This window comes from Mycteria americana, chromosome 6 (assembly GCF_035582795.1).
Source record: "Mycteria americana isolate JAX WOST 10 ecotype Jacksonville Zoo and Gardens chromosome 6, USCA_MyAme_1.0, whole genome shotgun sequence".
Taxonomy (NCBI): Eukaryota; Metazoa; Chordata; class Aves; order Ciconiiformes; family Ciconiidae; genus Mycteria; species Mycteria americana.
Genome location: NC_134370.1, coordinates 18,940,230 through 18,966,585, shown reverse-complemented (window position 1 = coordinate 18,966,585; position 26,356 = coordinate 18,940,230). Strand labels below are relative to the sequence as shown.

Below are 26,356 nucleotides of genomic sequence, written 5' to 3'. Positions count from 1 at the left end.
TGCATATGGCAGGTCCAAAATCTGGGTCAACAGACACTAAATAAAATCAGCTTGAGGAATAAGTCGATAAAGAAATGACATGAATAACAATTGTCTTTCCTGAATTCAACTGACGTAACAGGGAATGAGCTGTTCATATAATGAGAAGGTTAAATTTAGATGAGACACAATGATGCAAACTGCATGAACCACCTATCAAGTACACTATTGTGGATCTCTCGGCAGTTGATCCCTCTATTTTAAAAGCTTTAATGTATTTTGAAACATGTTTCCTAAACACGGGAATAATTTCAAGATCTTTGGTAATGCTTGTGAAATTGGAGAGAGCTATTTCAGAAGTATTATTCACATAGGTTACCAGTTAGGTTAAAGCTTCACTTGGCAGTTGCCCATTTGGAAAACACTGCAAGAACTGAGTCAGAAGCTGATGCACGAACACTTAAAAAGATCAAGATAACCTGATTTGCAGACACATATTTCACAACAAACTTAATCAGCATTGAACCTAAGGATTTTCTGCACAACAGAAAAATGCAGTGCAGATATGATTACCCACAAACAGCTTCAGACTTTATAAAAAGCAGAGGAGTACTATGTTGAAACTTGCAGCAATGGAAGGGAATCCTCACCTTCTTCTAAAATACTTTTTGCCACCAATGGCAAATCTGCCTGAAATATCAGGCTAGCCCACAGAAAAATCAGAACTGCAGTTCTGCCACTGAATATATAAATGCCAGATTAATCAGTCTACAGCACACACTCTTCTTATGCTGTTTTGACTCTATGTGAGGGACTAGCGATAAAAAATATTGCTCCCTCACAGCAATATACATGGTGATGGACCTGCTCACATAGACAGTTGCTTTATCTGACTGTTGTCTTTCAACTTAAACACTCAGAATATCATCAAATCCTGCATCAAGTAACAAAATCTGCAACCGACACTACAAGCCAGCCACCAGTTTTTCAGGATACACTGTTCTCAGCAAGCAGGCTATTCTCCTTACTGTATAGCAACCCAGTTGCAAAATAGGAGTTAGCTATTATAATAAACTGATATATAAATATACATCAAAGTACACTCTGTGACCTGATCCAAAAAAGACCACAGCTAACACACAAAGAATTTCTAGTTCCTTTGGGCTACTTTGTAACTCTAGTTTGAAAGGGAAGGAGGAATGAAACACATTAACTTGGAAACTGAGCAGGGCTTGAAGACAAACAATTAATAAAGATACAGACTACTAATTTTCAAACCATAAAAAATAGCTTCCAATGTTGTAAAACATTATAATACTATTTGAAATTGAAATACATGATCAAACCATTTCAATTCTGATTCAAAGCATTGGTTGATGATCTCAGAGTCCTCTTACGTTTGGTCTGTATTTAAAACAAGACTAAGCTATAGACAAAAATGCGAATTGCTGGCTCATAATCCAAAACCAAAATAATGAAAACACAGAAAAATGCCTTTAGACAATCATACCTGACAAGTAAGACCACAGGGCAAAAATGAGGGCAACCACATTTTTTCATTGGATAACCACATCACAAATCTCAACAGCCCATCAGCAAGTGCTCAGAAAAAATATTTCCCAGCCTGCGACTGTGTTAATGCTGTACTATCTTCCCACATCTAGACAAGTAATTCATACTGCCTATGCTACTGCTTACTAACTATTCCACTAAAGATACAGAATCCTATAACTAAATCATGCCTGCTAGTAATAATGGTGTGTACTTGTGCTAAAACAAATTACATTGAGGCTTCAGAACATCCTGTCATACTCCAAAGGGTATTTTAGGTGCTTTGGTGACTTGGCTTTGGACAGGCCCCCTCCATGAATACAGGAATATCTCCAAAATACAACTTATGGCCCCAAGCCTGGGCAAAGCACCTGCAGTTGTAAAGTGTACCACAACTCAGTAAAAGCAGCAGAATTAGACTCTCACTCCATATTTCTACCTCTGAATTTTCTTAGAAACCTTGATCAGGAAAGGACAAAACAGTCTTGCTTGGACCACTATTGCTACCTTCGCTTCCTCAGTTTATTCCTCTAATGATGCCTTACTGAAGTGTGCCTTTTACCTGCAGCTTTTATGCAACACAAGGACAGAAGTTGAGGATGAACAGTTATCAATCACTTCTAACACTTCACCCATACTCATTTATGAGGCTCACAACAAATCTACATCCTACCTCCAAACTCTGTTCAACCTAAATGAGAAAAAAGCAGCACCATGCAGAAGTTATTTTGCTTTGCAGCTGGGCGGCTCAGTGCTGCTTTTACCAGTGCTATGTGGTCCTAGGTCAGTGGAAGGTCACCGCAGCATATTGTGGCATCAGACAGAAACACATCAACCTAATGGCTCTTGGGGGTGCGATTCCCATAGCCAGAGACAACATGCCAGTGAGATGTCTTCATAGGAGTCCCTCTCATAACTCTGCAAAGAAGTTTCATGGCCAGCACAACTTACAGCAACCTAGAAGATGCTTTAATACCTACCAGGCAACAGCTTGGCGATGACAGATTTCAGGAGCGGAAGAACAGAGAAGTTGCTTAAAAGCATTTTTACACTGACTTTCAAGGAGCACTTTCTGAGCTGCGATTGTGGGTCAAAGCCACAGAGTACATCCCACCTACAGATACATCAATAGACATAGCACCTCCTTATCAACTTCACCTTAGCTACAAAATTGCCCCCAATTCCCCCATAATTTTTTAGCTTTATTTTGCTTTTGTATTAGTTGTTTAGTCAACTGATTGTGGGCATGGAGGTACTCCTCTGACAGGCTTTGCATGGGGATCACAGAACACTGCAGGTTCAGTGATGTGAAGCTCATGAGATGAAGTGTTCAGAAAAAGTCTACCTATGCTTACGCAATACATTGCCAAGCCAGAGTTTAAGAGTTAATTCATGTATTTTTAAAACGTTCAAAAGAATTTTTAAACATTACCACAAGCTCAAAGAGACTCGTAAGTATAGTATATCAGGACACTGGCAGAACAACATCACCTACTCTGTTGAGCTCCACTTTTGACCCATTTCGACCAACATAAAACTAAACAGCAGATAAGGTCAATTATTTTCTTCTGAATAGAATTTATCTTATTAATTACCCTGGCACGTCCAATAGAGTATTCAAGAAATGTGAAGACACTCTTAAAAATTGACTCTTGAAATTTTGTTAGTATGTATCTATAAGGAGTTCAGTGAGGGCCTGAAAGTTTTTTGTTACTAACTTTTTAATACATTTATCTTTTTTTTGGAGATGGATATAGGAATTGCCTTTCTTTCTTTTTTCTTCTTCCTTTTCCTTTATAAAGATTAGAAATACGCTGACAACTCTCCCAGGTTTTGCAAAGCCCAACAGTATGTATACGACATGAATTATAAGATATTAACATGTTATATAAAAAGGTGAGAGTGACGAGCCTTTAACAGGTGTTGTCATTAATCTCATTTAGTTAGCCATTAAAGCTAGAAAGATGTTGATAAAAGTTTCACAGACTCTGCTGAAAAAAATTAATCCTGGCCTGCTGTATACACAGTCTGCCTATTTAATGAAAGGCATGTTACACAGTTGATTTAAGTCTCATATATAATGATTCAGTGTGTGTCACTAAATTTAGAGATGCAAGTTAAATACCAGCAATTTTAAATCAATACACTCATCCACTTAAAATCTAAAAAGAAAATTAATCAAATACTACACAAATTAATTTAATCAAATACAATATCTTCATTTTATATTTCTTGAGATGCAGAGCAATCTTTAGGAGCTAACTTACTCTCCTAAATAGTAAATAATCCCAATTGGACTAGCTGTACCTTGATTCCTCCTTTAAAGGACCTGCGTTTCACACCCTTATACATGGGTGGACCTAGGAAATCACCTGCAGGATCAGTCTGTATGTTGTTCCTTATCTGTAAATTAAATTACATCTGTAAATTATATTATACAAAAACATTATATATCAACATATGCTATTATTTTTTATATCATAAGCGCAAGTGCTGCCGCTCTTCTAGCAGGGTAGGAAACAGCACCCTGGCAGAGACAGCTATACCAAACTAGCAAACAAAACACTGAAGAAAAACAAGAGCAGAAACATGTTTCCATAGAATCTATGCATGGCCCACAAAAAAATTACACTTCCTTTGTGAAGTATGGATGCATTAGGAAGATATTAAGATCTTGATACGAACAATTAAGGATAAGTCAGATCTTGCATATCCTATGATCTTCAGCATTTAGTATTACCTCATGCCACTTATCCGAACCGCTCACCTCAAGCCCCTTCTTTTGTTCTGCTATTTAAGTAGGTATGTTGGTACTTTATTTCATGTCACAATGCTATAAATATTCTCCCAGCATTACAGACCATAGATTACAGAAATATTCCATTTCACATAATGAAATGAATATAATTTCAGTCATTACATGAGACAACTGGCATCAATGGCTTCCACGACTGGAAATCGATGGATCACTTTATGTTGTAGCCTTATGCAACTGCACATAGAATTACTCATTTCTTTGTTTTATATTGTTTAGCAAGTAAAACCTAGATCTTGTGCAGAAAATAATGCTCCATTTTACGTTCACACTTTTGTTCATTGAAATAGATCTTGAAATTAGATGTGGGATTTTAGACTTTTCAGTTTCACACAGCAATTCACAAATTTTAACAGGCATAGCTGAACAGATAGCTACAGTTTTGATTTTAAACACTGCTGTTCTTACAAAGTAGCAGCATATTTCTGTGATGTTGGCTGGACTTCTTTCAAAACACTCAGCAGGTGTAACCATTCTTTAGCCTCATTTTTTTGATTTGTAAATGAACACTACAGGTTAAATCGGACCAACGTGCACTTCTTTTCTAAAAATTCTGAAAGTCAGCAATGCAAAAATCCCGTTCTGAAAAGTCACTATGATAACAAGATAGATAAGACAGATGAGATGATACAAACAGAAAAAGAAAGGACAGGAACATGCAAAGAAATTAAGAAACTAAATGTTCATATTTATAAAAACTTTGACACATTTTAAATGTTTAATGTGGGTAAGAGATTCATATTCTCCCTTCCCCCTTTTACATCCCTCCCCCATCCACACTTGTGGTTCCCAAATATACCTTCTTCCCCTGTGCAGCCCGATTCTCTGTATGTCCTTTATATCGGCTCCTCTGATATAAGCTCTATACTGGAGATGGTAACAAAGCTGCAATTATATTTAATATTTTGTTGCTAAGTTTTTTGTTTTGGTGTGTTTTTTGCAGACATCAGCTCCAACCTGCCTGGGCTTGTTAGCTGAAACACGGCTAAACTGCCTCCAGGGACAACTCAAGTCTGAAAGCATCTCAGCTACTTTCTCTCAACCTGAGCTCACAAACTCTCACAGCTGAAGCTCCTTGTGATGCTCAGCTTTGACACCTCCACACTGTATTCCCAATACTGGCTGTGTTAAAGAACAGTAAGAGGAGATCAGAACACAGTTTGCTCTGAGCTGGCCTCCAAGACCAGGCTGACCCCACAAGCAGCCCCTGGGTGATGTCTGGGCCACCCCACCACACTCCCCATTTGGGCTCTTTGAGTACTGGTTAGCCTCAGCCTCGCACAAATGCCCAGACTACCACCTCCCCCACAGCCCCCAGCGCCGGAGGACCCACTGCAGACATATGCAGCCAACCACAAAATCATTCACTGCAAAGTGCAAAATGACCCATTCCATGTGCAACGTACATTTCTCTTCCATCAGTTCTCGGCATGAGGTTCCCCATCCGCATACCCCGTGTTCGCCCTTCCCCGGCCCTGCCCACACTCTCCAGCAGGCACTATCCCCTCTCCAGGGAGAGCCAGCAGCACCGTGCTCACTGCCCTCTGGTATGCTGCCACACAAACCGCCTTTTCCAGTTCCCTGCACACAGGCTGATCCTATTTTCCCAAAGAGGTAACATGCAAAGTCACAGTTCTCTCTCTCCCCAGTTTGGCTAGTGTCCGTGCTTTTTCACTTCTTTCAGACATCTCTAATCAGGGAAGCATCAGCACAGCTCCAGGATTAAGATCCCCTTTCCCCCTGCACCTCCTCCATACCCCAATTCACTCCCTCCAGGCCTTGCCCTTCTCTCCCCAGCTCAAACTGAAGGGCACTGACACATTTCTCTCTAAAAGCAAAGATGAAGCAAAACCTTTTCTTCAACATGCAGGCTATGCCATTTGGCAGGGGAAAAAAGAACTTAGAGGGGAAAAAAAAAAAAAACCCAAACACTGAAGTCATGGCATTTCAGAAATGCTCTGAACACTGTCACATTTCCAGAAGGAACCTGACTGGAGCAGGAGATTTCAGACTGCATTAGGAAAGGTTGCATACAGAGGAGCCCTGCAGTTACTGATGCAAACACCCACCCACAATACGGTTTCGGTCCCATTCTCAGCACAGACCCGTACCGACACACCCCAGCGAGATGCCCCATGTCCAAGCGCGGGGCAGGAGCGCTCCCTGCCCGGGGGACGGAGAAGCCGGCACCGGGTCACGGCGGGCGCCCCCAGCCCGGCCGCCGCCGACGGGCCCAGCCCCGGCGCCCCGTCCCGAGGTCCCGCTCCGGCCCCGCCGCGCCTACCGCCGCCGGAAGCCGGGGAGCACCCCGCTTCCCCGGCAGACAATGACAGAGGGACGCCAGCCCAGAGGCTGGGGCACGGCCGCCGCCTCCGCTCGGCCTCCCCTTCCCTGTCAGCGCTGCCGGCCCAGGGGTGACAGCAGCCCGCGGCCGCGCCGGCCCCTGCTCCCAGCCCGCACCGCACCGCGGCGGCCCCTTCTCCCTCCACCACCCCAGGGGGGCCGGGGCGCGGCGCCCCCGCAGGGCCCGGGGCGGGAGGCGGCAGTCGGGCCTCCGCGGGGCGCCCCCGGGGGCTACGCGTCCCCTCTGGGCCCGGAACGGCCGCTCCCGCCGGAAGCGCAGCGGACAGCCCAGCCGTGTCTCTGGGGAGGAGCTGTCAGAAAGCGCGGCCGGGCCGCGCTGGGCTGCGGCTCGCCGGGCGGGCGGGCAGGAAGACCTTCGCCCGCCGTCGGCGCCGGGGCCCCCGCCGCCCCTCACCTCAGGGTGGGTCCCACGCAGGCTGTGTCGGTGCTCTCGATCTCCTGCAGGATCCGATCATGCTCGGGGAGACTCTCCGCCATCTTGGATGGGAGGGACCCGGCGGCCGCGCCGCTGCGGGAGGTGCCGGGGAGGGACCGAGGGCGGAGGCGGCCGCGGAGCCGGGCGGGGGGCAGCCGGAGCCGCCGGGGAGGGCTTCGCGGCGCGGAGGGAGACAGGCGGCCCGGGCGGGGGTGAGGAGGGAGGGGAAGGGGCGGGCGAGGAGGAGCAGGTCACGCCGGACCGCGCCTGCCCGGTTCGCTCCGGCTCGCCGGTGCCCCGCGGCCCTTGTCAGGGAAAGGGCTGCGCCGGGGGCGCCCTGGGAGCCCGGCAAAGCCCCTCCGTCCCCTGGGCATCTCCGGGCGCTAGTGTCCTGTAGAGACCGCGGGCAGCTGTCCCTGCCTGGGGCCGCCCGCTCTGCCCCGCTCAGCGCCCTGTGACAGAAGGCGGACACCCAAAATCCGACTCCTCTCCTGGCTACGCTACGGACGGACCAGCTGCCCTTCCCGCGCCCCGTTGCACCGCGCTGCAGAGACGCTTTGAAGGCTTATGGGGTCAAAACCGGCTTTTTCCTCTGAGCTAGTTCTAGTTTGTTTCTTGGGGTAGTTTTTTTAAAATGTATTTATTTGCTTTGGTTTGCTTTTAACTGCTCCCGCTCATGTACACGCGGGCCGTGCTAGTCCCAGCAGGGAGGCGGCAGCGGTGCGGGCGCGGAGCGCGCTGCCACCGGCACCGACCCCTACCGCGGAAGCTCTGCAGGGGTTTCTGCAGTCGGGTTGGGTCACCGGCTTGCTTCCTTCCTTCCTTTCTTTAGGTGATAGAAATTTGTGGGTCGGGGTAAAAACAGAACAACCAAAAAGTGCACCTTTTTGTGCATCGGCTTGCTGTGTTTCACTAGAAACTGGCATATTGTTTCCTAGTGCCCTGGAGCATGTGCGCAGCAAAGCTTCGTTTTTCAATGAAGGAGGAATAGCCCATTTTCTATTTCAATTATGCACTTTGTGGTTTGTGGCCAAAGATGAGCTAGTCCTTGGGTTTTGCATGCTCAGGAGACAGGATACACCTGCTTTCTGGGCAAAGCTATCTGCGCACAATTGGGAAGCCAGCATAAAGAAATGGGCCTGAAGTGTAAAACTTCAGGGTGATGTGTGGCTACTTTTTCAGTGAGAAGCTGATAGCAGTTTACAATTGTGAATTCATCGAAGTCTAGACACCAGCCAGCTACAATTGTGTTTGGCACCCTTCCAGTTATTGTAATCAAACTCATCATCTCTCCTGCCCTGGTGCAACTACACCTGGATGCTAGTTAATAAATGGCACCGAAGACTGTTCCCATCTTGTCTATGCTTGTGGTTTTATCATACTCAGTGTTGATTCAGATGAATTTATTGATGACACCTACTAAATCAACAAGGACTATTCCATATGTAGACAAGTGCCTACAAAGTGCATGCTGCAGAAAGAAAATAGGAAAAATCCTATAAGCTACTGCTGCAGTAGTATTTCCCTCAAGAAATCACTCAAACACAGTAACAATCTTCCCACATTCCTTTTTTTTTTGCCATCACCAAATTACTGAAGTAATAGATCGACACATACGTTTTTCAGGGTAAATTAAATTTTCTTTCTTTAGCCTGACAGTCACTGCAACCTGACGCCTACAGTGCCAGGCAGGCTATTTTTAAAACTCTTCTACAGATACTGACAATATACTTAGACACATAACATCACAATCTTTTATGTATTACTTTTTTGTAGGGGTGAATATGTGAAGGAAAATTTTTTCAGTTGCACTTTTACGATTAAACAGTTTCCATAAGCTGCAAATGAAAAAAATATTAAAATCTTCAGATATTTAGGAATGTCAACAGTAAAACCTTAAGTAGTTGTGTCTTTAGTGATTAAAAAAAAATGTTGCATTTGTTAAAAATCTAAGAATAAGAAGCAATTAATTCTTTAAAAATGTATCTGCTAACATTAAACTAAAAACACTGCTACACAAAAGAGCAAATTTCCCCTTGTTTTCTTGTTTAAGAGTAATTGCTTTCTCCACAGGGAATCTGCAGCCAGCCTTCAGTAACAGATAGCTTTGTCCTGGTGAAAAGAAAGCTGAGTAGGTGACCTTGGTTTGTATTTTTTCATTTAGGGCCAATCACATTGAAATTAAATTCAACTTTCCTGTAGATTTCAGGGTCAGGAAAACAAAGTTTCTAAGATATTGGGCTGACTGAAAGAACTGCTATAGAATGGAACAAATCCATCATGAACAATATAATATTATCTAAAAGGTGCATACCTTAGGGTGGTTCCAAGAGGCAACTCGAAGGACTGGATCTCAGCAAGGGCATTTTCATATATCTGATCTTTGTTTTCTTCTAGATACAATTCTGGCAGATTTGACTTGCTTTTCCTTGCCATAGATTAGCATAAAACTTAGTCTAACTTTAGGAAAGGACTTTTATTCTGATTATTATCGTTGACTAAGTAACTCTGTAGTCAGCAAAACCAGGCATGAAAAAACAGATCCTGCGCTAACCTCGTGACTCCTGAGGACTTTGTGTCCAAGAATGGTGCACAGCTGCTGTTTTCCTGTCTCTGCTGGTAACATTTGCCTTGTATGCAGTACCCAGGCCTGCACAGTCGTCTTTGTGTGTGCATCCAATGTATTTCTCTTAACAGGAAATTTACTAGCAAAAGTAATATTTTTACATCCTTGTAATAGTTCACCAGTAATAAATATTAAGCCTGAAATTTAGGCAGTTTGAAAACACAATTTTAAAGTCATTTCAGACACTAGACATCAATGCTCAATTTCTGTTAAGTTTTATGAGATTAAAAATAATATTTAAAAAAAAATATTGTATTTTTCCCTTTTGCTGTATAAAAAGCCTGCACACACAAGAAATTAGCTGGATATATGAAGCAGGTTTATGGACCTTGTAAAGGTTTATGTTTAAAAAAAAGTTCTGAAACTTTTATGTTCTCATCTTTTTCCTTTTCAGCATTAGTAGATGCTACTTATAATAACACAATGCAAAAAACGGTCTGGGATAACTGTGTTTTTTATATGAGTGTGCAATAAACAAACCTGTTGCTAATTCACTACCTGCATGGAAGAAAAAGAAAATGGATAAACTCCTACAAATGTTGAGAGCGGTGCTGCTGTCAAGTTGTTGTCATTAGCATGATGGCAAAGAAAATACTTTGCATGCCTGCCACCAATTACTTTAATTTCAGGCAGTTATTTCAAACACGAGACTGGAGTTCTAGATCTTTCAATTTAAACAACTTTTTAGAAGCCTAACTCAGTATTATGTGGCATAGTCAATCTTATTATATTTGGTTATTTTGGATATTTCAAAGGTTTTAATCAAAATTTGACTCCTATCTCAGTACTGCTCCTGACAAAATTGATGGGAGTCTTGATACTCATGGTGCAGTCAACAGTTAAATGCGGGAAAACAGAAATTACTCATTTCTGACCAGAGTGATATATTGTTTATTCACTTCTCTGTGCCCAGCGGGAACACTGAGGAGATGAGTTCACATCAGTAGCAGTAGGGAAGAGCTCTAAAGGCTGCAATGAGTTACACACATACAAATCTGTAACGTGTTCCTTTGAACAAGCTGCTTCAACGACCTGTTTACTTTTAAACCAAAATTAAGCAATTGCTCTGTTAGCATTAAAATCCAATACATTTCCTGCTTTCATGTTCTAAACAGAGTTGTGAGCCATTTTTACACCTTTCACAAGAAATGGGAGCCTGTGATTGACCCATCCAGCCACTGGATGTCACACAAATGCAGAGGAAAGGATATCATAACTACTTGTTCTAATCTTAACAGACACCAGGTTCAGTATTAATTTAGCAATTAGGAGGTGACACTGTGAAAGTAAACTGCAAATATTATTACACTGAATAAGCTGAAGCTTATTCACGTGATAGAAGAAAGTACATCTGCTGCCACTGTGGCAGGGCACAGGCAGGCCAGGTAAATCGGAGACGCCTTGGACATCTACACCCAGCCATCACACACCATGGCTTGCAAGAAAAATAGGATGCAGCAACAGGAGCATGATGCTTTATACAGAGTGCTTTTGTGAATGTTTTTATGTGATTCTAAGTGAGTTTGATACTTACAGAGGCTTTGGGTACAATTTCTTCTTCCTTCTTTCCCAAAAACTCACACAGAAGCTTGCTTTAGGAATGAATCAACCAAAATAAACAGTACTCTGCAAATGTTGTTGTAGGTATCACAGCTGCCTGGAAATAAGTAAGTTTAATAACAAAGCAAAACAATGTAAAAAGAAGCAAACAAATACAAAAGTGAATGACCAAGAAATAGGCAGGTGTTACACTCTGTTTGGTTGTGGAAGTGGGTGTTGAGGGTTCTCTTGGTTCTCTGTACAGGGTTAGACCAAATTGCACCAGGCCTGGCTGCTTGGCTCTCCAGAGTGGTTTACACCCACGCTGAACCTGTGTAAGACCATGACATGTGGAGAAGGATCTAATGTATAGTGCCGGGTCTATAGATGACTCCAGATCCATGGGCAGGAGTCCATTAATACCTGCCAAAAGCCCTTTCTGCTGCTGGTGATCCTGCTTCTTCCTCATGCTGTCTGTCCAACCTGCATTCCCCCTCTCCATTTCTGCCTTCTGCTCCTCCCCGCCTCTTCCATAATCCCGGTGCTGATTAGACGAGCCCAAAGTCTACGTCTTTCAGTCATACCTGAGCTGTTCCTTTTTCCAGCTGAGTTCAGGGCCACTCTCAAAAGGCTTTAGGGAACTGCCTTGTCCAAGGAAATAAAGTTTTTTTGCAAAAAGACAAAAGGACAAATGTAGTACCATGACATGACACAAGCTGATACATTCATCAACTTCTAGCAGAACAGTGTATCTTTACTTCACAACTCTAAGTAACATGCTCAGAAGCTGCAGCTAAATAGACTATCAGCAAAGACAGTGCTAAGTATTTAATTTTTTTTTTTTAATTATGGTACTCCCCGTGCTGAAAGGCAGAATAGGAGTTATCGTTTCTGAGGCATCATACTTGTACTAGTTGAAATTTAACCAGGTCAAGAAGGCTGAGAAAGTATTCATCTGCTAAAAGTCCCTGACAGAAAAAGGGAAGATATTTTCTGTGCTTGTTAAATCCTCGCTATTTCTGTGAAGGAGGTATTTCATTGCCTGGACAGGCAGAAACCTCAGGGCCTGTGAGCTATAAAGACAGGTGCTGCCATCTTTCCAATCATCCTGAGATTTTCCTTTGAAAAAATATGCCAAAGCACCTATTTCTTGCTGAAGGTGTAAAAGTGGTTCATGACTCTGTATAGAATAAGAGGGGAAATTGAGGCAAACACCAACAAGATTGTGAAGCAGGATGCAGAGGCTTATCTAGAGCAAGACCACTTTTGCCACATCCTTTCTCCCTTTCCTCTCCTAATTCCTACTCTTCCCCAACACCAGTGGGATACCAGAGGGCCAAGAACTGCTGGTTTAAATCTAGCCTGCCTGTGTTAATGCTTTAAAAATACATTTTACCCACATGACAATTACAAAAAGAGTAGCATGTGCTGTAGTACAGCATCATCCCTACAGGGTATGTAAGTCCAGCATAGATTACTTTTTCTTTTAAATTACCAATGCAAGATTAGCAGCATCAAGTCATCAGAGGTTTGTTTAGTTTTCTTTCCCAGTTGGATTGGAATCCATTTTGAATGGTGCATGGAAAAGAGGGAAGGGGGAAAATGTCCACCCTCAAATGGAATTACTATAGATAATTTTCACATGCAATGCCATCTATAACAAATGACTTCATTGGTCATTGCCCAGATATCTCCTCTTTACATCCCTCCACAAGGACAACAATGGCATTAGTCATTTCTCTGGCATCTCCTGCTCTGGTGCTGCCTCCTTTCCTGGGCTCATCCCCAAACTGGACCCTTGCAAACCAGCTCATTCTCCCTAGAACCTGCACCAGCTGCTCCTGTTCCCCTTGTGCCTGCTACTTTTCTGGTGGCCAGACCCATTTCTGCCTGCCTCTCAGGCAAAGCGTGGTGGCAACGACCCTGTCAAATGGTTCTTGGGAGGGACAGGCAGAGAAGGAGCTGCTGGAATTACCACTGCCATCTTTTGCCTTGGTGCAGATGTGCTTTAAGAAATTTTATTTAATCTGTAACCTGAATAGCCACCTGAGCTTCCTGATGAATACTGCCATCAGAGATTTACCGGGAGGAAGAAGGGAACTCTAACTTCTTTCTTGCTCCTTTCTCTATCCCCCCCCACCCCCGAATACCTCTAAGCACCAACATGCACTTACCTGTACCTCACCGTCAACAGTACAGCTGCATCTAGCTCAGCCTGGCCCATTTGATCAGGACAAAATTATTTTTCTCAAATATACCATCAAAAGTTTAGAGTGGGAAGCTCAGACTAATATAGTGCTCAAGGCTATGCTGCCAGGAATCAGGCACCTTTGCCCAAGCAAATATAGCAGGAGTAGCTATGCAGGAACAGATAATTCAGTGTAACCTATGCAGTAATAACCTATGTACAACATAGGCTGGGCTGAATGGAGCACTTAGAGAGTATGAGCTTGAGCTGGCAGCAACACATTGAAGACAGCAATCTTTTCTCTATAAAAAGGGGCTTCTGGTACCTTTCTAGGCCTCTTCATTCATTATACACAAAAAAATTATTCTTGGAATTCTTCATTTTTTGATATAAAACCATGCAATTGTGTATGAAATAGGAGTTTAAACATAATTTTAATAAAAGGTATAGTGGTTACCTACTTCTTATGCTTTGATCTTTATAATCTACTGCTTTTTCAGATTAAATACAACTTGGACGCATTAATAAATTTGATATTAACCTTTAGAAAGTATAAGATAACCTTTCCCAGATTAGGTAGAAGGCCTCTGTGTATGATTCACAGCCATTTGCTGCAAATGAATATGTTTTTTAATTGTCCCAAATGCACTTCGTTATGATAAGGGTTTGCAGGACAAACTGTGCTTTAGATTATTGCATATGAAATTGTTATTTCTATTTTAAAATAGCATTTATTGTCAGGTATTACATACACACATACACACCATAAGCCAAGGGAAATGTGTTAGGAATTGTTTTAGTGCTCAAAGCACTACCACGACTAAAAATCTGACTTTTCTAGAACTGAATTGCTACTGTCTCTCTACAAGGCATTACTACTAAAACATCTCTTTAGCAAGCATCTGATAAAATATATTCTTTTAAGGTTGCTGACTTTCCTGATCACTCCATAGTGCCAGTATATTACATACCAGCAGGAAAATGACTCTGTTTTTTAAGAGTGTTTAAGTGAACTATGCTTCCTGAATTGTAGTCAAAATCTGTAAATATATTGCTTTTTGTTTTAATTACACTGGATTTAAGAATTTGACAGTGTATATAACAATCTTCACCAAAAGACTGAGGAAATAACATTCTATTGCACATTTACACCTGTTATTTTTATAGTAAATTGCTCAAAACAACACACATCTCTCCCATTAGGAGGGCAAGCGCATCCCTGACTACTTTTGACATTTCACTGACATCTTACAAGTGCCTAAAAATATCAGGAGAGATCCTCAGCTGGTTCTGATGTTATCTTTGTAAAAGTCAATAAAGCCATCGAGACTACTGGCTGAACAGAGGCACTTCTGTCTGACAGCAGCGGGAATGAGAGGAGAATCACTCTCATCATATGTGTTTATATAATGCTCAGTGCCACTGAGGAACAAGTACTATTTCATTTTTATTGCAACACACAGACCATGAAATAATGCTCAGCCCCAGCTCTGGGCACATGCAAAAAGTAATTAACAGTTCAGACTAAATACATACATCTACTATATTTTAACACAGCGTTTGAATTTCAGATTTGAAGGAGACACTGCCTAATAACGTTGCATAATAGCTTACAAAGTAGTTTCTTCATCGTTCTCCAGAACAAAACACTGATGCACAGAAAAATTTTCTCTCTGCTTACTAGTGCTTTTAAGGAACAGGTGTTGATTAAAACCCTGAGTCAAGGACGTGCCCCGGGAGCCTGCAGGCTTTGCTTCCTTGTGGGCAGCGAGGAGCTGTATTACAGACACTGCCCTGGAGGACGTTGCTTTTCTGGAACAGGAGGGCTTTTTTTTCTCCCCACATTAAGAGCATCTAGTCTTAGATAGCCACAGCATTTAAATTCCTTATGTAACCCAGGAGAACTTTCCTGAGAAGACCAGCCCCTCTTCTAGTTTGGGGTATGAGTGAGTCTGAAATTCAAATTACTTTTGAGGTTAGGACAAGTGTACGATGGACATCTGACTGGCAATGGCCAAGTAACCCCAGCTTGGCAAGTTGCTCTGTCAGCTGGACCACAGTGACTGACACTGTGCCAGCTCTGAGCCTATCCTCACCGCAAACTAAAATGCTTTAATTGAAACCACCATGAACAACCCACTCAGAAGTTTGATCATTTTTATCACGGCCTATATTCTTTAAATACTTTTGGGGAAAAAAAAATCCCTTGTCTGAATATAAGCTTGGATCACTTTAGCTAACAATTAATTAAACTAAATGTCTCCATAGGCATTTTCAGTCTCTCAGGTTCTAATTTCAGTTTAGTTAGAACTCTACCTTATTCAATTAAGTGAAATAACTCTGCCTTAAAAAAAAGGAATATTATCAGGTAGCTTTTTGTATGAGTTCCCTGCAGGTCAGGCTTATGCTTCTGCTACATTCTCTACTCGTGCTTCACTGAAGTTTGCAAGAGGGGATAATTAACATTAGCTTACCACTCCATGATGGTTGGTATTTTAATTATCCTACTAGTCAGACCTGGCCAGAGGAAATCTTCAGAATTACTTTTGATGAAGAGCCCATGCCTAACTATTTAGTAGCGTTAACAACAATACGAAAATTTAGAGGAAGTATCTTGACAATATCTTCTGCTTAGATAACCCGGGTTTTATTACTGTGAAAGATCAAAAAAACCCCATTGCCAAATAGTACTATACTTCAAAAGAAAATCTTTTTTCCAGTAAATGAACGCAGGAATCATTACTTACAGTATCACACCATACTAGCTGCTTTTTGGTAATATTTCCTAGCTATATTCACTTAACATAGCAGGTCAGACCTTGTAAATCAACACTAAAAGCTCTGAAAGGAACCGCTTGTTTTTTGAGAACATTCCAGTCCACAAACACTTTTTCCAGTGAAAACTGAGCAATTACAATAAGACTCTGTTTTGGTAAGAAAATAGGAAATGATGCTAAACAAAAGGGAATGTTTATTTAGAAATTCCAAGGCCATTAATTTATATTAAGAAACTGTGCTCAGAGACTATAATCAAAAGGTGATGTGAATCATTGATCACAAAAGGACTTCATAGATAAGGAGCAAGTGCGGTGCTGGATGATTGTATTATATATTAACAACTTTCATGAGCAGCTTTTGCTGATTCATTTGGCAGGAAGTGAGCTGCCAAGAGAGATTTCTAGGGGAGGAACAATCAACAATATTTTCATATAAAATAACCTCCAGTTACTGTATTGTTCTCACAACATTTGATAATGAATGCTTTCCTGTTTAAGAAAAAAAGCATAAATCACAAAAACAAAGGCAGATCTGGTTTAGTTTTACATGGCTATAAATACACATGCAGTCTGGCAAAGTAAGGGAAGGGCCTGATCAATTAAAAAATTGGAAAGCTGGTAAGTCCTCCCTGTGAAATTGCTGCACAGTTGGGAATTAAAGATACGGTTCTTTTTGGAGGAAAAAAAAAGTCTGTGTCTTTATCTACCTTCTTGGTAGGAAGCTCACTGGCTGTGGCACAGCTAGGATTTCCTCCAGAAAGCAGTACTTGGTTTCCATTCAGGAGAGCACGACCTCCATGGACACCAAAGCTGAGCCACACTGCGGGCTAGCACCATGCTGGGAGGCTGTTACAAATGATAGCGGAGCTCAATGCTTCAAAAATGGAAACTGAATCACTATAGGCAGACCCAACACAACAGGACAGATCCAACACCCCAGGACATGGATGTCACCAAGCCAGCCCCAAGCCCACCAGCATGGTCCCAGGGCTTGCACCATGGCATGGTGGCAGCTTGACCCTATGAGCGAGACAGCTACAACAGCAACACAATAAGCCAAGCCAGCAGGTCCCTGCCGCTCTGCCAGGGTGAGGAGAGGTTGGTGGGGTTGTGTTATATACATTGCACTATAGCTAGTCCACAGTGGGTGACCATGGTGAGCCCACAAGTCCTGTGCCATCTGGCTCATGCCAAGGATGCTTTGCCCACAAAGCCAGCAGGGGTCATTCAGCTTTCTTAAACTCTTTCATTGCTACCACCCGTACAAATAGACAAAAAAAATACAGATGTCTGTAAGTAATCTTAGTTATAACTTGATCTGTGATGGGACTGCCCAAACACAACGCATTTGGGAGCACGTGGTGGAGAAAAGAGGATGGGAGAGAGAGTACGTACCAAGGAGCCCGGGAGAGTAAAAGATGCTGCAGTATATCTTATAGGGACTTGTTGTAGGTTCTGCTCTAACTGGATACCAGTTAGATGTTATTCACAACCAGTTGTGTAGCTCTTTAACACAGACTTTCCTATTATAAGATTTACTACAGTACTTGTCCTTAAATGCGTAGTAACTAAACAGGCAGATTTAGGAAGCAATCTATTAGAATGACTAATAAGGGTTTTAAAGAAATTAAGAAGGAAAAAAATAGAATCCAAATAAGTTACCAGTTGTGGATTTTCATTCAGCACAGCACCTGGCAGGGTTCTGGTTCAGTATCTTTATTTTTTTCATTATAAGACATATAGCTCTTCTCTGACTCAGGAAATACTAATTAGGCAACTATGGAAATGTACTATTGCAAAGGAAAAGTGCCATGAAATAAAGTGCCACTAATTTTACCACAAATGACTACCAGAGAAAGTACTGATTGTCAAAATCCCATCAGTCAAACTTATAAAAAAAAAAAAGATTCTAAAGAAAGCATTTTGAGATTTTTTATTAGAACCTCTTGAAGTGTTGTGATAGGTCAGCAAAATTAATTAGCATAACTGGAGCCTGAAATCAAGACACAGCTTGTGTACAGTTAATGTAAATACAGACTTCAGAAAATGGTTTAAAATATCAGACATTGATGCCAAATAAATACTCACACTCTCACCTCTGCTGGTTGATCTCATCCTGAGAACACAGACATCGCATCTCTCAATAACAATCCATTATAAGATTTAGGCTGTCCTGATAACGTAGCTCATCCGAGTGACAACTCAACCAACAAGTAACTATAGTCTGCCCAACCAGCACTGCAGGAAAGACAAGCTTAAATAATTAATCATGGCAAAACACAGATAGTGGGAACCTCAGAAACTCCTGACTTGAGAATCAGTTGTTAATAATGTAAAATATTTGAAACCATTCACATGCAAATACTGTAACTTACCAAGAAAATGAGGATACCTTAAGCAAAAAAATTTTACAAAATTGCAGAACAACAAATGCCATTCAACAATGTAAACAGATTTTGGTAATTAAAAATCTATTCTTTCAAGTCCAAATGATTATTTAAATTGTATTTTCCCCTCTGCATAGAGCAATCTACCTGAGATATAGAGAGGCATCGAAAAGATCTCAGGAAATATTATCTGTTCAGTGGAATTAAATAATAACAAATGCAGAGATCTAACACAACTTATCTCCAATTACCCAGGAAAGACAATAAAGATATCTGGGTGATGTTAAGAATAAACCCAAAGCATTTGTCACATCAGGCTTTACATTAGACAGCAAGAGGGATGCATTGAAAAGGTTAGACTGGATTAATTCCCCAATTCATTAGCCAGAGAGGTACATTTATAAGACAAACCAATAAAAGAGACATGCAAGATGCAATCCATGGAAAACAGGGTAATACTGAACCTTCACTAGTACTGGGAGGATTCAGATTTGCACTGCACATAGCAATTCTAAAGAAGTTAAAAAGCAAACAATTATCTGACTCTGAAGAATTGATAATGATAACTTAAGGATATTTTTATTTTGTCTCCTCTTACTTTATTACTAGTAGAAGAAACAGTCCTGCAGTCAGATGATCCTATTATGTGTTTAAAAAATTGTCAAGCTGAAATAAAGGGTGATTTAATATATTTGTATACTCATATATTGTTACATATTTATATTGTATAATTTTAGGTAGTTATCAAATAAATATATATATATTCTCTCTATTAACAGGCATTAGAGAAATGTTCAACTGTGGTGGGTGTCACTTTATAAAACAAGTCTTGACTTGCTTTATAGATTTCAAGTAAAGGAGAAATGTGCCTTCCATGATTAATCTTCTTAGTGATGAATTATGCCTGGGGATGCTCTCCCACAAGAAACTTGTATGTGAGCCATTGCCTGCCGCCCTTCTCCACCATCTCTCAGTCTAACATAAGCTTTACATTTATAGTTCCCTTCTCCTCTTAAAGGCCACATGTCATTTGCAGAGGTTATGAGCCCAGCAGTGTGAAATCTGTCACCCAAAATGTAGCATATAACATTGTCCCCCATGTCTTCTTCAGAGCCTTAGAGGAAAATTTGGTCAATATAGACACAAAGTAATTAAGGCTTCAACTTTTTTTTTTTTTTTTTTTTAATTTGACTACAGACTTGCTTTCAAAAGGCACACAGGGGTTTTCCTTGCCCAAGACAAGCTACTGACAGACTGGGAGCCCACCACAGACCACTGCCCAGGCACAATGGGAAGGAAACCAGCCTTAACTCTGAATTTTCTTGCGTGTTTGAATCAGATGCTTAATGATTTTTTTTTTTTTAAAAGGTAGGGTTTGAGTTTGAATAGTACTTTAAGCACTAAACTGTCTCCTTAATGTTTGGAGGGGATTAAGTTCAGAGTTCATTCTGTTGTCTGTCATTTTAAAAAGATTAGATAGTTTAGGTCGGCTCCTACTGGCAATGTAAAAGTCTCTGTATTTATTGACTGTCTGGAGTCATTATCAAAGCTTCTAAAACCAATCGACACCTTGTAAACAAAAGTCCCATTATTTTAGTGATCCTGATAAGATTTACATGGTATCCACATTTTTGTTATGATTGATTGAACTGTTAGAGATATTCATACTGTAACGGGTTATGTGATAAATGATTACAAATTCAATTAGCAAATTAAGCTTTACATTGGTTTGGAAAACGTGAATGAATGTAACCCATCCTAGTCTATGTCAGATATAACTTGTAGTTTTGGGTTTGGATCGGGAAAGTTCTGAAAGGTTTCAAATATTCTTCCAGGAAAAAAGATCCTTTCAAAGGGAGAAAAATGTTATTTTAAACTTGGGGATTTTTCTAGTGACTATTAGTAAACTGAGAAACAATATAATGTGGAGGAATTTGACATACTAAAATCGTAGCAGTAGTACTAGACTACTACTATATAATTGTTAAATTGTATGAACTATTTATTCTGCAAATAACCATACAAAAATCAAGTTGAATTAGAGGACCAGACTTTGAAGAATCATTCTCAAGAAATTACTGAAGGGTTTCAGTTCGTTTATAAAGTGGCAAAGCTAAATGACAGGGCTGTCAACTGAACAATCACATTGTAAATATTACCAACATAAGTAGTCCTGTTGACCGATACCCCAGGACTTGCATTTTTAAGTCAGATGCTACAAACACAGCAATGAATTGCAGTGTATTTCTGAAATAGAATGACGCATTTCACTGTAATTATTTAGAAGATGGATTATTAAATCATAAAGCATAACTGACAGACTAAGGAAGTTCAATTTGATTTGAGATTTTTGGCATAATTTTTATAACCATACTGTCACAGCAATGTTGTTTCCACCATGATTATGTAAGGAGGTAAGTTAAGGTACTCCAGGAGAGGTAAGAGCTTTTCTTAGATGTGATGATATAGGTGGTTAAAAAAAAAAGTTTCTGAATACCCAACTTATGCTGAGCACATCATATAGGGCTGTGACATAAACTGGTTTTAAGGAAAGCCTGTTCCTGTTGAACCTCAGCTCACATTGTGCAACAAGTCATTTTTTGTGGTGATCCTTCTGCTGAACTTTTGTTTGCTGACATTTGATAAATACTTGCTACTGCAGATGTTAATCAAATGGTGTTAATAAATCAAATCAGTTTGTTAAAACCTTGTGTGTTGACAGTGCCAAGGTATCCTTTAATCTATGACAAAAGGATCAATAGAAGCACATGAAAACATTACCACTGTGGGACAATATTGATTTTTGTCTTAGAAATACTTACTTAGATCCTGAACCAAATCATTAAAATCAATGAAAAGTCTCCCATTGACTTCACTGGGCTTTGGGTCAGGTTTTTAGACTGACAATTCTTGATTCAGATACTGTTTTTTAAGTTTGCAGGTGGAAAGCAGAATGGGGTCCTGATCCTTAATGGCAAGTTCCAGGCATGCCTGTGATGCAAATAACAAGTACCACCCCTGGAGACAGTTCCATTGCATGGTTTCTTAGGAAATATAAATTTAGAAGGTCTGCGTGATAGGCAAAAATTTAATCTCCCTCCATTATTACTACTTCGGTTTGTGTAACTTGGTTTTTCAAACTTAAATCATCCCCTTTTTCATCATATGTAAACACAATGCTTTAAGTAATGCCCCTTCCCATTAGAATAATTTCTCAAAGAATTTATAGCCTTCAAGGTAAAGGTCTGTGTAATGGGATTATAACCATAACAACTACACAATAGCATCATTAAGGGTACTTCAGTTGCATTTACTTTCCCAGTGCTTGAATTTATTGCTATACTCTAAAGTCTCTATTCAGAAAAAAAATACATTTAGCTCAATTTATAGAGCTGACTTTGCCTAAGAGAGATTAGAACTAAAATGATTTGAGATAGAATCAAAGAATTCCATCTTTTTAATTAGTCTGTTAAAGGCAGCAGCACCTAATACAAATATTTAACTCTGTTGTTGAACCCTACTGCTGAAGTCATGAAGAGGAAATTTATAGGGAGCTCTAAAGTCACTTGACAATTATTTTCTTGGGTTATGACTTCTCAAATTGCTGTTTATTGCCAATAGCACTACATTTCAACATAAATAGGATTCATGGGATTAGTACACTGTCCTGATAAAGATGTTTAATCTTCACTTTAAATGAGATATGGTAATTGAACCCCTTTCTTGTTGTGTAAGAAGTGCCTTTAAACAAGGTTAGCTGGTTTTATACACAGTAATGAATCCCTAACTAAAAAACCTTTTTGGTCAGATGCCAGGCTTGCCTTGTTACCTGCTGTTCTCACTAAATATAAAGCATGAGGTGAAGAGGGGGAAGAGGAAGGGAAATTACTACTTAATGTTCTAATAAGGAAGAAGACATTAACCAATACTGCTTAAAATATTTCAGCATCCATGGGATTAAAAATGAGAAAGAAAAAAAAAATCCCTTGGCCACTAAGTAGCTAGTTCAAATCCAGCCAGTTTAGTGTACTCCTTTTTTTTTTTTTTTTTTTTTTTTTTTTTGCAACTGGACTGAAGCACAGCAAACCTGAGCAGAGAGCTAGAGACAGGATTACCTCTCAGTTTTAGGATGAGCCCTTAGGATAAGCGGAGTTAAAGAATGCTCATGGTTCACAATGGGATTTGCTTTGTCAGAGCCCAAACAGTTCCAAAACTTCTGGAAAAATACGGGACCCAGGCTCCCTGCCTGTTACTTCATCATTCCTACTGGTTGCGAGATAGCAAGCATTTTAAGATTGCTTTAAATAGTTGAGTACAACACAGAGCTGCTTATTGTTGGAGTCTTTTAGAGTTCCATGCCATAGGCAGTCAACATCCTTGAGAGTCTCAGGAGCACTTTTTACTGAGCCTTTCAATTCTCCTTCCTTAGCTACAGGGGTCATTGCAGCACCGTTTGCAGGATGAACATGCCATACCTGGGCATCCCCAGCACAGACTTCCCATTTAGGTAGGTAACATTTCGCCGCAGGAGACACACATGGTGCTGTTCTAACATTTGCTGGTTTCAGCTAGTGAATTATGGAACCCTGTTTTTGCATCTTTGGCTTCCCTCACTCTCAGGGTACAGTTGAATTCTATTTCTGTAAGGCATCAGAGGTTGCACTTACGCTAGGAAACTAAGTGGGGTTGGGACCTTTTCTGTGGCTCTGTGGGCAAATGGCACAGCACAGCTCCCATCCACGCATCTAGACAATCTCCTGCTGTATAACAGCATGGCCTCATTCTTTCTGACCGCTGGGAACGAAGTGGTGGCTTCTGCCATGCCCCGAGACGTGCCCAGGCATTGCAATGAGGGAAGTCAGTTGTTACAGGTGACAACTGCCAATAAAACAAAACAGACAGGACAGGCCTGTGCCCTGTCCTGGTGTTCACCCATATGGATGCAGCCAGGCAGATGACCACGGGCTCTGTGATCCACCCTGAGACCCAACCACACCCAAGAGAGTGGTGTGACCACTGTCCCCCACAAGTACAAATTTTCAAAGGGTCAGAAATCCACCGACAGGCACCATTTCCCAAAGGGTGAAGTGGGAAGGATTTGCTGAGCATGCACCATCACAACCCCTGGCACTAACTATCCCACAGGGTCAAGAACTTTCCCAGGGCCCCAGCACAAAGTAAGCGGGCTCTCCTCCCTCAAAAACATTGCAGAGTCCAGCCATGCAAAAAAATGAAAGATTTGCCCAACAATATTTAAAATCTCTCCACCCAGCCGTGAGGAACGCCTGTGAGGGAGGGGCAGGAAAGGGAAGGAGCAGCGGAAGCACAGCCCCCTCCTCGCTTGGTGGAGAAGCCAAACCTCCAAAGTGGCCACCCGTGACACATCGCTGCAGCCTGGGCAGGGGGTGTCTGGGAGCTGGATTTGGAAATGGTGTGGTTTTCCCAGGCTGAAGGACTTGGAAATAGAGAAAACGCTCTCCCTGCTGGGTCTCATCCTAGAAGTTCTCATTTTGTACATTAGGACAAGTTCTTGTTTTTCATACTGAAAAAATTATTTTTTGGTCACTTCTGATTTCTATCATGAGGAACAATGACGTAATGCCTTCTGATTTTGTGTGACTGCCAAGAAGCTGCTAAATTACTTCTCGGTGCATTAGAAGCATGCCTTCTCATATCTGATGTTCCCAAAAGTTAAGATGCAAATTCATCAATGTTATTAGGGCACCAAATGCAAAGAAACATATTCTTCATCTGTCCCTTCTTTTGGAAAATGAGCTCATCTGCTTCTCCCTTATTTTAACTTACAGATTTGAGACAGTGGAATTCACATTTGTAGGCCACTCGTCTGTTCTGGTTAATTCTTGTTAATGTTAATTCTTAAATTTCTTAGGAGGGCAACACAGAAGCACTTTATCAAATTCAGTAGAATTTGAAAGTAGAAAGTAGAAAGATCATATTTCTCCTCTCCACTCCCTGTATGCTCTCTTGTGAGAACCCCAACTATATTAGTCTGTAGCTATGATCTTCTCTGCCAAAACAATGTAGTGACATTTCTGAAAACTGGTGAATGATTGTTAAAATTAATCCAGGGCATTTTGCAAATATAGCAATAATTTCAAGATAAAACATTCAGGTTGCATTAGTAATATAACTGGTATCAAATACCGTTCTTCACCTATTTTAACTGCCTTTTTTGTATAACAATTCTTAAAAAAAATTGGAAGTTGTTCTACCTAGTTTTATGATGCCTGAGTCAGTGATGCCCTAGCAACAATTCATGCAACAATGAAGTCATGCCAACAGATCCCATATTTTTCAGGATTCATCAAATCATTCTTTCTGCACATGGATTTTTCATAATTCTTCCTCCCCTATACACCACAGTGTATGGAATGACAAATCACAAACTCCAAAAATGAAATTTTATACATGTTTTCAAAGGTATTAAAGCATTTAAAAATGAAGATTAAAAATGAAGATGTTCAACTCTCTACAGGTTAGAAGGCAGTGGAGTTTAGCAAACAAGCTAGGGTATGTACATAGAGCTGACATCTTTTAGACAAGGCCAGAACTATTCCACTCTGCTAAAGTCCCTTATAGGTAACCCATGAGCATATTTTAATTAGATTATTTTGATGTCATACTTGAGCACAGTGGTGCAAGGGGACACAGCTGGTATCTCATAGCTGAAGGGAAAAAAGGAAGTCCTACACTGAATATAATGAAGCATAGCAAAAAGACAATTACATCATTCTGGCTGGTGCACTTGTATTTACCTTCTGCTAATGACATGGTACAGCACACTTGGTGAGATATTCCTCATTGCACTTGCTCGTTAATTTAAGAGTCAACCACTCATTGACTAGTGCCAAGAATTCAGAGCTGAGGATCATGAGTTGTCTCTCCCTATGGCATTTATGCGGTTAACCAAGGCCTATACCCATACACTCAGCCAGCAGTTGTTAAAGCGCTAAGAGGCCACTAGACACTCCCACTTTCTAGAGGTCTAGACAGGCTGTCAAGAAGGGAGTGTTTAGCAGAATCCTGGCTTTTATAGACTCAAGAGGATCCTACTCATAAGCTGAAAGTAGAGAGATCTACTCCAACATGAGAAGAACCCTCAAAAACCAAATCAACCTCCCATCCCAATCTCTCAAAACAGCTTTACAAGAAGATTTTGAAACAATGATTGGTGTGAAGAACATTTGTATGTTACTCACAGAAACTCTTGTTTAGCAATAAACCCCCACATGTTCATGAATCAGATTCTACACGACCATACAGACATAGGTCTCCTTCTTTCTATCAGTCCTTTAAAACAGAACTAGCCTAAATCAAATACACAGTTCACTGGGCAAGGACTTAAAGACATAAACTTACTCAGATAAGGACTACTGTCAAGCTCTTTAAAACTGTGCAGCTAACTTTGAACTCCTTAAAGTTGGTTTATATTCAATACTGAATCCAATCTTAGAACCTCACCCACTACTTTGTTAATCCAATGCAACTGTTCAGAAAACTGTGCCTATATAACATATGCAATCATACGCAAAAACAGCTTGCATATGTTTTCAAAAGTCTTGTGTCAGTTATATACAACATCATAACACCACAGTACCAATAACCATACCTGCCTTTGGCAAACATTCACCTAAGAACGATAAATGTGCCAAGCACTGAAAGCTACATCTTCTTACTCCAACTTACTCAGCTTC

At 40.9% G+C, this 26,356-nt stretch overlaps 1 protein-coding gene across 9 annotated transcripts in view; it reads right to left on the bottom strand.

Moving 5' to 3' along the window:
• Positions 1-9,678, bottom strand: part of EXOC6 (exocyst complex component 6) — a 98,729-nt gene extending 89,051 nt beyond the window's left edge. For 5 of the 9 annotated variants that reach the window (XM_075504783.1, XM_075504784.1, XM_075504785.1 and 2 more), the window contains exon 1: positions 9,439-9,678. In XM_075504783.1, coding sequence (XP_075360898.1) covers positions 9,439-9,560 — 122 coding nt within the window. In that variant the 5' untranslated portion in view covers positions 9,561-9,678. Of the gene's footprint in view, positions 1-7,103; positions 7,289-9,438 lie in introns of those variants that run through there. The other 4 variants (XM_075504790.1, XM_075504792.1, XM_075504788.1 and 1 more) reach the window with 3 other exon arrangements.
• Positions 9,679-26,356: the final 16,678 nt, after the last annotated feature.